A 13,290-nucleotide genomic window follows, 5' to 3' on the forward strand; every position below is an offset into this window, starting at 1 on the left:
TATATATATATATATATATATATATATTCAAGTCCGTCAACAGCGTTATCCTTCAGTGTACCTCTCTGTAGTGTACCCAATCTCAATCGCAGCAGGTAGTTTCCCATAGCATTTTCTCTGTGAGAAGCACGGAGTGCTAATGTGTACCATCGCTACGTCCCAACCAGTTTTTGTGTTTTGCAGCCGTCCTGCAGTGCGTACATCCGGTCGAAATAATGTGCGCATCGTTTCCCAGTTTTCTTCCAGCAAAGCTACTAGTATTCTTCATGGATTAGACTCCCAATACTATTTCACCGTATCCAATGAAAGAAATGGGCTAATACTAAACAGGGGTTCCAACCATAAGTGCTTAATTTTTCTTATGTTGAGCTACCTCCAGATACTTCATATAATATAGTGACTCTACAAAGAAGATGCCGCTGTGCATTCGTAATCGCCGCGGGAAATTATTTCCATAGCTGAACCTCTACCTCCAGTAGAGCAACATTTTTATCGTGACGTTTTGGTCTTAGCTGCACTTACTATGACTGACATAAAAAGGTACGAACCGTAAGGTGCCTGAAAACAACACAAACAAGAGATTCAGCTGGGTTCCAGGTGAGTCTCTCGAAAAACCAAATTAGTTTGCAAATGAGTGTATATTCGAAGGTTTATGGTTCGAATCCAACCCCGACATCCCGACTGCTCCTGTCTAGGATTACGCAACCTGATAATATCTCGCGCCCTTGTGCTTCCTTAGGGTGGCATGGTAGATATGCATTGAAAGTATTACAGCTAAGCGACGTATTTTTTACTGTTTACGGTCAGAATTCTTCGGACCAACTCATCAAAACTCAAGCACTATGACCAAGAAGGCTATTTAACTCACTTGCAGAATGTCAATTTCTGCTGGAAGTTGTAACTTTGACAGTTTCACCATAAAAATTCATGACTCACATTGCCTGATGTTTTTTTCTATTATTTTTGTGCATAATTCTAGTATAAAACCTCGCCCGGAGAAAGGTAGTTTAACTCACAGTACACTTCCCGTATTGGATATTGGATATTGAGATATTAACCGGGACTTGAGTTACACAAGTTATCTATTGCAAATCTGATGAAATCTAGTGGCTATTCAGCTGCACCTCGATTGACGGTTTGATTCCCGTCGTGCGACCTCCAACTCTTCACATTTTGTAACTTATCCGTAAACAGTGACAATTGCCCGCCACTCGTCTCCAAGACCGGCTAATTGGTCCTTTATGGCTTCTGGTGCAAGTGAACAATTCGTTCGGCTGTCAACTACGCTTTAGTTCCTTTCAAACAAGTCAGTGCAGTTGGGCACCATGGCATCACTGTTTGATTTGTCAAAAGGAAGGGCCACGTGAGTGGCACTTGCTGCTTATCTAAACACACACACACACAACACAAGGGAAACTAGTAGATGACAGTTGAACTTTTCCTCGAGCCCAGTCTCTTTTCACCTGATGCGTTTGCACCTGACACATAACTAACAATAAATAAAGTGCATGCTGATGGTCCATTGCACTGACGACTGTCCTGCTTCCAGTGATCCTCCTTAATTACCTCCACAGAAATGCTATTCCATTCTTCCCTGAAAATCGCTGAAAAAGGGTCTAGGTGTGTGGCATTTTATTTTCCGATCACCTGACGAACTGCCAGTTACATCGACTGAAAAAAGAAATGGTCCATAGTCTCGTGTGACATTCGAAAAGCTTCGTGGTGGCAACAAGTTGGCAGTACCAGAGGACTGGGGTCTGCATATATGGAAGTAAATGCAGCGACTTCACCAACGTCTGCATAGAACAGCCAGGGAACTAAACAGGAGAACTAGTGAACATGAAATAAGAATAAACAAGTGTAGCCGACCGGGAACTTGGGAAGTTTTGAGGCCGAACTGAACTGAACTGAGCCAGCAAAACGTTAAACATCTGTGTATGGATAGGATAGGGGGCGTAGATCTGGCGGGCGCACTGACAGCTGTTTTGAATCAAACAAGTTGACAGGTGACAGCTCGCGGTTACCACTCTATATCAGAAAGAGGAATCCCGTCCCCCGAAAAATCACCTAATCCCCCGTAACCCAATTCTAATGGCACTAATTCGCCCGCACAGAATAACAACCTGTAGGTGTCACTCAAGAATAACTTTCGATTGAAACGTTATGAATCACGAGAACCAGTGACCAAAACCCCCTCTAGCCTATCACCTGCATCATCTGCTCACCCATGCCTTTAGCTGCCACATCGCACTTAGTTAGCCCACTAGTGGTAACAGGTCGTGTTGAGTGTCTCTCCATCTATCGTAAAACTTGACTAATCTCGTAATCCACTAACATGACCTTAAAAAACCTTTCGCCAAAAGTAACGGGGGCGAGATGGCTCAAGTGGTTAGAGCGCGAATTTACTGACCGGAAAGTCCGTGATTCGAACCCGACCTATGGCCATCGACTTTCCCTGTCTAGGTTTGGGCAACCTGGCAGTATCCTAACCCTCGTGCTTCCTTCGAGTGGCATGGCAGCTAGGCACCAGAAGGGTGTTACAGCTGAACGATTTTTCCCCATAAAAACACCAACCGGTTGCTCTATAAATGTTTCGGTACAAAGCATTTTCCAATTGACTGAAAGAATTCACCAATTGGGAAAACTCCAATTCACTGGAATGAACGTTGACATAACCCGGTAGTCGGTCGGTTGATTCGGTAATGTATAAATGATGACAGAGGTAATGATTTCGGGAGATGGACGAATGATAGGATACGTATTTCTTGATGTTATCTTGATAGTTCAAATTACAAATTACCTCACTTAGCGCCGAACAGTAGGACTGTGGCTGCAAAGAGGTCGGTACGCAAGCACATATTGCTCCTACGGCAAACATATTAGTAGCTGGTTGTGTTTGGTGAGTTATCGAACGAGCACACACCCAAATCGATAAGGAGAACGTTAAGATAAAACTACCAGACAGTAGAGAGGGGCACCGTTCATGTTCCGCACAATGCCGACCATTGATGAGCGGTAAAACTTGGACCCGAACAAACTGATCATTCGTTGGTGTGTATGTACCAGGCATCGAGATGGGTCACAGTGTGATTGCTACTGCAGGCAAAATCGTCAACACGTGTTCGCCAACAATCAGACGGACGTAGTGCGATTCACAGATATCACGTGACCAACTAACTGTAACTGTGACCAAAGAGCAATGCAATAGAATAATAGAGTCATCATACGGACGGATTCGTTCCCTGTCTGAAAATCAGTAACAATGGGTAGATAATGTAGCACGTCTTGTCACGCTTAACTAAGTAGATGAAGTTATCTACTTTTGACAAGTTTCAGAGTTTAGAATACGCTGTCTCATTCAAGTAGGAAATAAGATTGGTGGAGATTCGGGGAGTAGGTCCACCCGGTGAGCCCCAAGAGAGACAAATTCGGTTGTAAAATGCTCAGTGTTTTCATCAACCTAAATAGTATTGAAATGTACTGTTATGACCATTCCAATACTCTTCCTGATTACCTGATGCAGACATCATTACCAAGATGCATTGTGGAAACGAAGTTGTGGCTCAATAAGGCTCAACAAGGATGCTGGAGTAGGCATAGCTACTTTACGAGTGTTCACACTGATATATTTCTCGTGTGCACAGCGCTAGCCAGACAGTAAGCGTAGAGGTGACTTTTGGCGATGACTAAAGTTCAGGTGTTTGTCTGAAAATCGTGGGCACACAGAGTACACCAGTTATACAAGCCAAGCTGGTCATTCTTACTGCTGGAGAACACAACGCGCAGTGTCGTATGGACGGGATCTTATCAAGAGTTATAGCGCTAAGCCAGGTAAAATAGACGAACGGTGTCGTACCAGCTTCTCCTCTCCGACCTGTCATTTTCGATTCTCTATGCTGTCTCCCACTGTCTCATTGCTGAGAAGGTTTCACGATCCAACCACACCTCCGTAAACGTCCGGCTTGGTAATTGTGAGCTCGCTTGGGAGGGTGGACAGTTGTCAACAGTCAGACGATTGCCTGATTTGATCACGCCTGGAATTTATTATTGTTGAATAGTGGCAGTGGTGACGCCAGTAGCTAGAAAAGCGTCGTCGACGTTTCGACACATTGCGAGACAGCCATTATCCTTAGGAAGCACAACATTCCACTTGACAGATAAGGGTACAAACGTCAAACCCTTTCTTCTGTAGCGTGAAGCCGAACGACCCATAACTTCTAACAAACAACGGTGTCACCAAAAATTATTCTTTTCTTCAGCTTTCTCTTCTCGTTCTGTTAGTGTATTTTAATTTTACTCATTGTAAGTACACGCTCTAAGTGTAGAACTTGGTTATGGGTGTGACATTAATGAAGCCTGAATTGATCTGCAGACCGGGAACAGTGTTTAAATGAGGTAGTCCTAGAATAGAGAAATATCAATAAACGTTCTGAAGTTTCGATACGTGGGAGTGCCTCACATAACTACCTCAGTAGCCTTTCATTTTTGACTGCCAAAAAGATGGCGTACTCAAGTCCTTCGTGACTGAGATAAGTATGGAGATAACGCCGGATGGCTCCCACACCCAGAATCTACGCTTCAACTCAGAACATCATGCATATCTCATCCTGAGATTTGTTAACGCGCCCGAGCTCGCAAGTCGATTTGGTGTTCCCTGCTTGATTACGAATGCCGCTCAAAAAGTGCACCATCTCAGAGGTCGAACCTGAAGTAAGTTTTCAAATCTAATGAAATGCTGATGGATAACCTCACCAACTTTATGACAATGCACAGCGATCAATGTCACAACTTAGGATCCCCCTAAATGCCCAGGAGTTCCAAGTTCCAAACAATCGTCCGGAATTCAAACTCATGTTTGTTGACTACCGCAAACCGCGTCATCCCGCGATTACCTACTTGTCACAATGCCCAGGGCAATAGTGCTTTGCCATTAGCCCACGACTCCTGGTTGCATAAAAGTTAAATATATTAATACACTTCTGAATTCCCCTCTATATGAACTCCAAAATTGTCGTGGATAAACAGGTCGCCCAAATTCCTGTGCGAATAGCATCGCAGTGGAAGCGAACTACTTATTAGCCTACTGTTTGTTCAGATCAATGACGTTGGAAGTGGAAAAATCAAAGGATACCCATTCGTCCACATTTACATAACCCACAGTCACTGGACAATTTATTCCCTACATTCTTTTTCTTTCAATTCGAGTCTAGCGTTTGGGATGACTAACCGGAATCAAAAGTGCTCCCCCTTACTTTCAAAAAAAAGAACAGGTATACAGAATTCAACTACGGGATGGTCGTTTGAGTATCGATAAGACTGCAGTGCGTATTACTGAAACTAACGGACACGGTAGGACTACCTGTCTTCTTACTAGGCTCCAGAAGTACTTTCCAGGATATACGAAAATCGATAACCATCAAACATCATCATCCGCACCAAAACTCTCACCCAAACAAATGAGATGAAGGTCTTCAGCACCTTACGTGCGTTTATTTCCCAGACAAGTCGTCTAAGACAAGAGTAATCTAGCGCCAGTTTTTTCAGTTACGTGTTACGTCTAGTGCGAAAACTAAATTTGATTCTTATTAACCGCCCCTCGCCACAATATAATACGCTATCGCTGTAAGAATTGTCGCCATGCTAGAATTAACAGTATGAACACTCAAAAGATGAATGCCCCCGATTTACGGGTAAAGGAGTGTTCACTCTTATTGTTTACCAGCGCATACGATCAACAGATGACGGGAAACCAGCGGGATGGGATATGTAGTCAGTCAGTCGAACAATGTGTGTAGGTTACGTGAAAACATTACACCACATGACATCATTTCAAAAAGTTTCCGATAAGCCTTCTACAACTCCACTAAATCAAAATAGAGAGAGGAAAAGTCAGAGCAAAAGTGTGCCTGCTGTAGTGGATCGAAAATAAGATGCGTGGGGCTTGCAAGACATGCCAAAGACAACAACCAGGATAAACAACCACGCCCGCCCACAAATTGTTGGAAACGCTAGATTTAGGGAAATAAGCAAACGGCGCAGCACCCGGTAGATAATGTTCTTCTATCTGTTGATGAAGAACCTGCAGCAGTTAAACTGATGCTCCTGATGTTTGGATTATCCAGTGACGGTGGAACGCCGCTCTTTTTCCAAAACATCCACGCAAAACAGGTTCATACTCACTCTACAACAAGATATTTTGATAGAAGTCTATAAACGTCCTGATAAAATAATTAACATGTTCTGCTATGCGGTTCCTGAAGGAGTACGATTCATGGAGTTCCGTGAATCAGGGCTGTACGCCCTTCGCAATATCACGAAAAATCACCCGATTATCATACAGACCAAGCTGGAGTGGATGCGAATTTGGAAACTAAGTACACATAATACATATTCCAACTCGCGAACTGTTTCTCACAGAGTGAGTGCTCTGAACTACAGGAAGGGCACTGACTCATATAAACTCAGGCTTTGGACAGGTTGACCCACGACCAAAACCGCCATGTTAGGTCTTCAAGTTCGTTTTATCTTCTCCCGCTTCAAACGTGTGTTCAGTGTTAACGAAATAAGTAGAGTAGGGTGTACCGACCAGTGTCCTTAGTTGGACAGATAAGAACATAGGTGTTCGAACTCAGGTAACTTCGAACTTTATTCTGGACATAATCCCATAGATATGTTTGCTGAAGGTCCTTCGGTAGACCACTACTGGTCTCACCCGGGCACGTCAGATCCAAATTTTCATCAACCCTATATCCTTCCTGATGGAAACTAAGAGGTACCCATTCAGCTGTAGCAGCCTTTCGGTGCCTAGCTGCCATGCCACCCGGAGGAAGCAAGGAGGTTGGGATACTGTTAGGTTGTCCAAGCCTAGACAGGATAAGTCGAAATGCAGAGGTTGGTTTCGAACCAAGGACCTTCAGTTAGTAAATTCGCGCCCTAACCACAGAGCTATCTTGTCTGGGGGTAAATTCATACTGTCTTCTGCAATGGAGGCGTGAATGCGGTGAGGCGTTTTCCCGAGGCTATCAGGCAAACAGCTCTTAGTAGGATAGAATACTGTTTGAACGGGTGCTATCAGTACTGNATATATATTAGGGGTTGAGTTGGCAGTTTGCTGCCATTAGCTACCATTGCGCACACAAGCGGAAATCTCAGTTACTGCAACTAACCCAGCAAACAGAAACTTGTGCTCGCAGTTGTCATAATCTCACTGGGGTTCAGACCGTACTCTCGTACTCCCTCTATGAAAATGAACAAATGAGAAACAAATTAGATAGGGCAGGTTTTCCAAACGCACGTCCTTCCTATGCCAACGTTTTTATAGCCACTGATAAATAGAAACTACAATAATGAACCACGTTTGGTTATTGAGTTGTCTGTCGAAATAGTATAGGAGTCGTCTATCGTACAAATTAATACAAACCGATGAAAATACACAGATTGAGTTGTAACATTTCTGAATATTTGAATGACTATTTGCCAAAGGTGCCTAAGTGCTGTAGTTACGGAGAAATGTCTGCAGGAGAAACTCCTACACAATCGAAAAAACATGTTCCTGCGGAAGCGACTGAACACTCTCGACAGCTTGAGATTTACTTCAACATGTTGGCATAGAGTGGCTTCACACAAGCAGCTGCAATACCGTTGGCGCTGTAATGTCATTAAAAAATAGTTCACTGTTTCAAACGATCAACGTTTACGTCCAAAGCAGGTAGCTGTCGGATGTGTACAAATGATGCGCACTGGAAAAACGCCAAAGGGTCGTGGTGTTCATCATGAATTGGCGATCAATCACCGAGCCGAACTGGATCCCATCAGAAAACGAAATCGGATTTCAAAAGCAATTCACTTGGACGAATTGGATCCAAGAGACCAAAGGGTAAAAAGTGGACCCACATGAAAACTTCTACCACCCGCTTCGCTGTACTATTAGTAAGCTCCTAGATGACATCAGAGTTGAAGCTACTCTATTCCCGTCTCAGATAAGATACTAATTGTTTGAGTTTGCAACAATGAGCAATTGTTGTGTGTCGGTATAACCTACTGGCGCCGGGTGAGGTTTAGATCAGAAATGCAATATGGCCTGACCAATAGCTTCACGCTCAGTAGCATGATTCAGCTTCCGATTACGTGAAACGTCAAAACCGTTGCGTCGTTAAGCCGCTCAACACGTAACTTGTCGACAAAAAAGCCTTTACCGCCTCTGACTCTCGACTTCCCCTGTTTAGCCTTAGGCAACCTGGCAGTATCCCAGCCTATGTGCTTCCTTCTGGTGGCATGGCAGTTAGGCACTGAAAGGGTGATACAGGTGAACGGTATGAAATACAGTTCACGTCGAGCGCTATTGAATACGAAGCCATTTAAACCCAGAATACCTGATCATCATATTGCAGCCTAGCGTGTTCCTTGAATGACCCAGCCATCCCAACAATACTGAATAATGTTCAATAAACCCAGACACTGTAAAGCTCGGCTCTGATACGGAGAGATAAAAATGGGGTATTTGGACAAGCTAGCTTCGGTTACTGAGCGCGGGAATGTTGGACTTACTAAAGTGCAGTTCTGATCTAAACCTCCCTCATGGCATTGTGACCTAAAAATGGAGTTCTCAGCTGCTGTGACAGAGAAATGGAGAGGATTTAGTCAATGTCGCCTGCAAAGTGAGTTGCAGAGGTTTATAGGCGAACCGACAAGTACTCATTGCCAAATATCTCTCGGCAGAAACATGGAGTGATCACATGATTCGCCCTGCTTGTTTTCCACTTTTTGTATATCCATGTCAGTTTCCCCCTCGTGAAAACCGATGTCTTTTCAGTCCGATTTGGCCAAAAAGCAGTTCGTTCCGTTGAATGGGAAAGAACTGGGTGGCCTTATAATTCTGACGCGACATATAACACTACAGACAGACACGTGATATTGGAAAATCGACCGACAAACAACAACTTGGGGTGTCCAGCTCATTGAAATGTGAATAAAATGAAAGGTAAATGAAAAGTAATTGGTATCATAAACTAATAAAACAATAAAGATAAATAAAATTTGGCCTCAACAGAACTGACCTTTCCGTTTTCCGTTCACCAAATCCTTATCTAACGGCACGGTGGATAGAACCTGTACTTCCACACGTCCCACAGGATGTGTCGTGCAGTTGGGGTCAGTGTACAGTTCCAGGAAACGATTCTCGATGCGCTTTTGCAAAACCTATGAAATGGTAAGCAGAATTCCGCTAAGACCATTTTACCATCTTTAGTTTCTATCAACAAAGTCGCGTAGAACGTGTTCGCGAAAATTAGGTGGCCAAAAACTGACGAAAGACCGTCAACAGCCCACCACCGATTTCGTACTTTATGGCTCATCAGGTGGGTGTAATCTCTGAATTCCTACCAACACTATTTCTCTAGTCTGAACACCAAACTGTGGGTGTGTGCAGTGGCGTACTCATTTGCATACTCAGATGGTGCTGATATGCATCCCAAACGAAACTCTCAGCTTTTGTGCTGTTCTGCAGCCAAATGCGAAGCCCAGAATTCACTTGGGCCGATAACCTGAGTATTGTTCCTTGCAAATGAAAGCCAAGTAGTATGTATGTCCATTTAGCAGTGCATGGCTTTTTCCACTCGTCGCAATGACAAATCCTCCCTCAGGATAGCATAGTGATAAGGTGACGAGCTCTCAAAATGCAGGAATAACGAGAATGAACGAATATCTGCGAGAATACAGATGCAAAACGTCAAACGGAGCAAGATGTTCCCATCTGACCACGGACTACTCAAATGAGCGAAGACAGAAACCGTATCTAACTCAGAACCATTGCTGAATGAACTTTACGTATGCAGTAAGTAAGAAGGATCTACCGACAAAACTGTTTGCCGTTCATCTTATCAATGCCAGAAGGTATAAACAAAGTTACAGGAACGCCTGCATGGAGTGGAACATAGTAGTGGATGGTTTGTAGCCATGCTTTCCAAGGAGCCCAAAGCTAAGGAACCAGCTTCGTAGCGAATCTGGTGACAGTCCTGAATTACCGGTACTATGAATGTACCGCACTAGAAAATCCATGTTGTCTCAAACATAGCAGTGCAAATGGAATCCTTTGTGCGTTCTCACAGTTGTCGGACCCTAAGTTCGTGTGATGTCGTGAAAAAAAACACTGAAACACTGAGGTAGATTTCTGCACATGATGATGAAAACGTCACTATGGGTTGCACAGGCAACCTACACCTAGACAACAACTATGGTCTCCAAATTTGCAAGGCTCTAGTGGTTATCCCACACAACAATAAATGGTGACATTAATCCGTTGTCCTGAAGCCTGTGCAGCTTATCTCTAATGTCAGTAATGGGAATGATTAGAGTGATTATTGTTTTAGAGAATGAAATTCCTAAAAGATGCCTTCTAAGAACCGTTATGAGCCCACTGTTTCTATAGCGTAACAAGCTTCGGATTGATGTGTGAAAGGAGATATCGATTGAAAGACCACAAATAGATCCTACGTGATGCATACGTTATGTAAATGATGGTCGGAATCTGTTGTACATGAATGACGGCTACGTCCAGAAAACGTACATAGTGCACGAAGATTAATCATATAACAAAGACTGAAACGAAGTAAATGGTGTTTTGCTGGAGAGTATTCTTTAAGACTTGTGCAAGGCGTATTTTATGGAAATTACTTTCGACATACCCTTTGGGTAATAAGCGACCGACAAATGATATGGATGCTCAAAAAAGAGTCCATTAGTACATGCGACTGCAACCAACCAGTCAGAAGATAAGCCAATCAGTAAATTAATAGAATTACACCAATGATAAGAAACATGTTGGCGGTGGGCCCTAGTTAGACATGCGCATACACAACACCTGCGCGCTTTCATCCACACTGAAGTGATATCACTAAGACTGGCGATGAACCCTTAACAGGTTTCTCCAAGCAAGCGTAGTTGAATTGCTTTTAAATCCGACACGCAGTGTGAATCCATTTCATCCTGGTTGGGAATCTTCAAAACCGCAAATCTTACGAACACCTGAAGCTCATTTGAATCCGTGACAAACAGGCTAGTAGCTGAAGGCCTGACAGTTTGGTGACCAATTGACTACAGTCAAATTATCCAACTCGAGCAGCTTGTGCATGCGACAGAACAGTACACGATAGCTAGTCATACTGCAGATTTGAGCTGCACAGCAAAGCAAAATAGGGAAAGCATGAACTACCTTCTTTACGGCAGCCTTGATCTGCTGAGATTATCTTAGTTGAGTGGATAATGACCCGAAATTCCTTGGTGTAAATCAGTCTTAGCTTAAGGTCATTGAAAATGATTGCATTAAATGAAACAAGGAACTTAAAAGACAATAGCCTTGTTACTGTTCGGTAACAAACAGAAACACCCATTTAGAGAGTTTTCAATCGGATATCCTGGCATGAGGTTTGCATGTCACGTATCACTCCGTCAAAGAACCTGACCGTTCAATTTGGACACTTTTGCACACCGCACCATACTGTGCACAGGTTTTCTGTAGGCCTCCTTGAACGCGTCTGTTAATACACATAACGATGAACATAGCAACAAAAGCCTGAGTTCAGTCAATTGATTTACGAAAATAGCAAAGATAGCCCGGTATTTTCCACGAAGGGGAGCTAGTTCTTTCCCGGACTGATCTTCAGATCCACGGATCATTCAGAGGTGCATACGATATTCGTACCAATCGAAAGGCTGTTGAGTTGATAAACTATAAAACACGCGTAGTGGACTGGATTCATCTACGACAGGACCAACAACGACAGGGGTAGCCAAACACTGGGGAAGATGGTTTACACGGTGAATTGGAAAAGGAGTACGGATGAATCGATGCTGTTCTAAAACTGAATCGTTCTAACATGGCAATGGAAAGGGAAACAACATCGAAAATCGCAGCTTCGACGCACGATGGTCCATGGTTACGTTGCTACACTGTCTGTCCGTGTCTATGATTTTTGTTGTGACCTTCCGGGTCCCCACTAAGGGAGGCAGTGGTTGCTAACACGGATTAGTTCGCCGTTTAAGAATTTCTCACGAGGCGCGCTTTTGACCGTTTCTCTCTCCACACAATTCCTAATGAAATGGATTCGGTGAGACGAGTCGATCACAGGTGTGCGAACTGTCTGCGTGATCCAAACCAGCCTAAATCGTGTGCGGAATCAGCTGATGAACCCTAGTAGTGGTCTTGCTTTCGAAACGGTGACATAAAGCCCTTCTGTATCTTACAAGTTTTGCCCTAACAGGATATGACATGACTACACGAGGTACGGTCTAATGGCTGCCATCGACATTCATCATTTAAAATTGCCTGTCAGAGACATACTTACGGCTAAGTGGAGTCCCTAATGTGCCTCGTCGCCTAATGAGATTCACAACGCGTTATGAACTAGTATCCCACATAATTCACTACGCATTCAGTGTGGACTCGTTTCAAGTTCCCAGCTTCACAGAAGATAATCGATTGCCAAGAACCTGAGAGCAACGTAAAAGCGATTGTCTGTAATGTGTTAGCAATCAGAAGCAAAGTAAAATTCTCAGTCACAGGTTTCACAACATGTGAATAAATCCTGTAGTCCATTTCGAGGGCTTATAAAGGCAAGCTGCGTGAATGTTCTATAGTTTGGATTGTAGTAGGTTCACGTGGGAGATTAGAGCTTTAGAATTTACTGGACAGACTGTAATTCATTAATACTGCGCGAATAAGATGCGCCTGGATCCACACGGCGTTTTTAGAGCGGGATAACAATGGAATCGCGTCGATTCGGTAGAGAATGCACCTATCGGCACACCTTAGGGAGTCATGAACACAGAAAAATATCACGACACAGGATCCCCGTTCACAATCAATGGTTTTGTGCGACCGGATTAAACAAATGCGATGTTCGGTATTGGAGTAGGGTTGATGAATAAAAATACTGAAATATTGTGGGCTAAAACCACATGCTCATGAAAACATTTGATGATTGAATTGTGCAGATGAACAAGGTAAAATAAGGGGAAAGCACAATGTTCGGATAATCAGACTGCCGAGTGGAAACGTATTGCATATCACAGATATTACGAAGACTTCACTGGAATTACGTCTTTAGCAGTATAACTGCTCTTATCTCAAGTGTATTGTGAATTACGTAAAAATCAATGAAACAGTCAAGTGTGGTAGCGTCAACGTAAAATAGGCTCACCTGAGCCAGGTTCACATTACAGTACGCCAGCGTTTTGTATCCCAAGTTCATCGTTTTGCTCTTGTACTTTTTACGACGCTGCAAAAAATCTGTA

The 13,290-nt window shown here is 43.4% G+C and overlaps 1 protein-coding gene across 1 annotated transcript in view; it reads right to left on the reverse strand.

Annotated features, from left to right (window-relative positions):
• The window catches only part of T265_11380 (hypothetical protein), a gene marked incomplete at both ends in the record, with an annotated part of 85,018 nt that overhangs the window by 43,976 nt on the left and 27,752 nt on the right, over window positions 1–13,290 (reverse strand). The window contains 2 exons of the mRNA XM_009178019.1: window positions 9,057–9,198; window positions 13,197–13,290. The exon at window positions 13,197–13,290 is cut by the window's right edge and continues 354 nt beyond it. Of these exons, the coding sequence (XP_009176283.1) occupies window positions 9,057–9,198; window positions 13,197–13,290 (236 nt within the window). The remainder of the gene's footprint in view (window positions 1–9,056; window positions 9,199–13,196) is intronic.

Source organism: Opisthorchis viverrini (genome assembly GCF_000715545.1).
Source record: "Opisthorchis viverrini unplaced genomic scaffold opera_v5_495, whole genome shotgun sequence".
NCBI lineage: Eukaryota > Metazoa > Platyhelminthes > Trematoda > Opisthorchiida > Opisthorchiidae > Opisthorchis > Opisthorchis viverrini.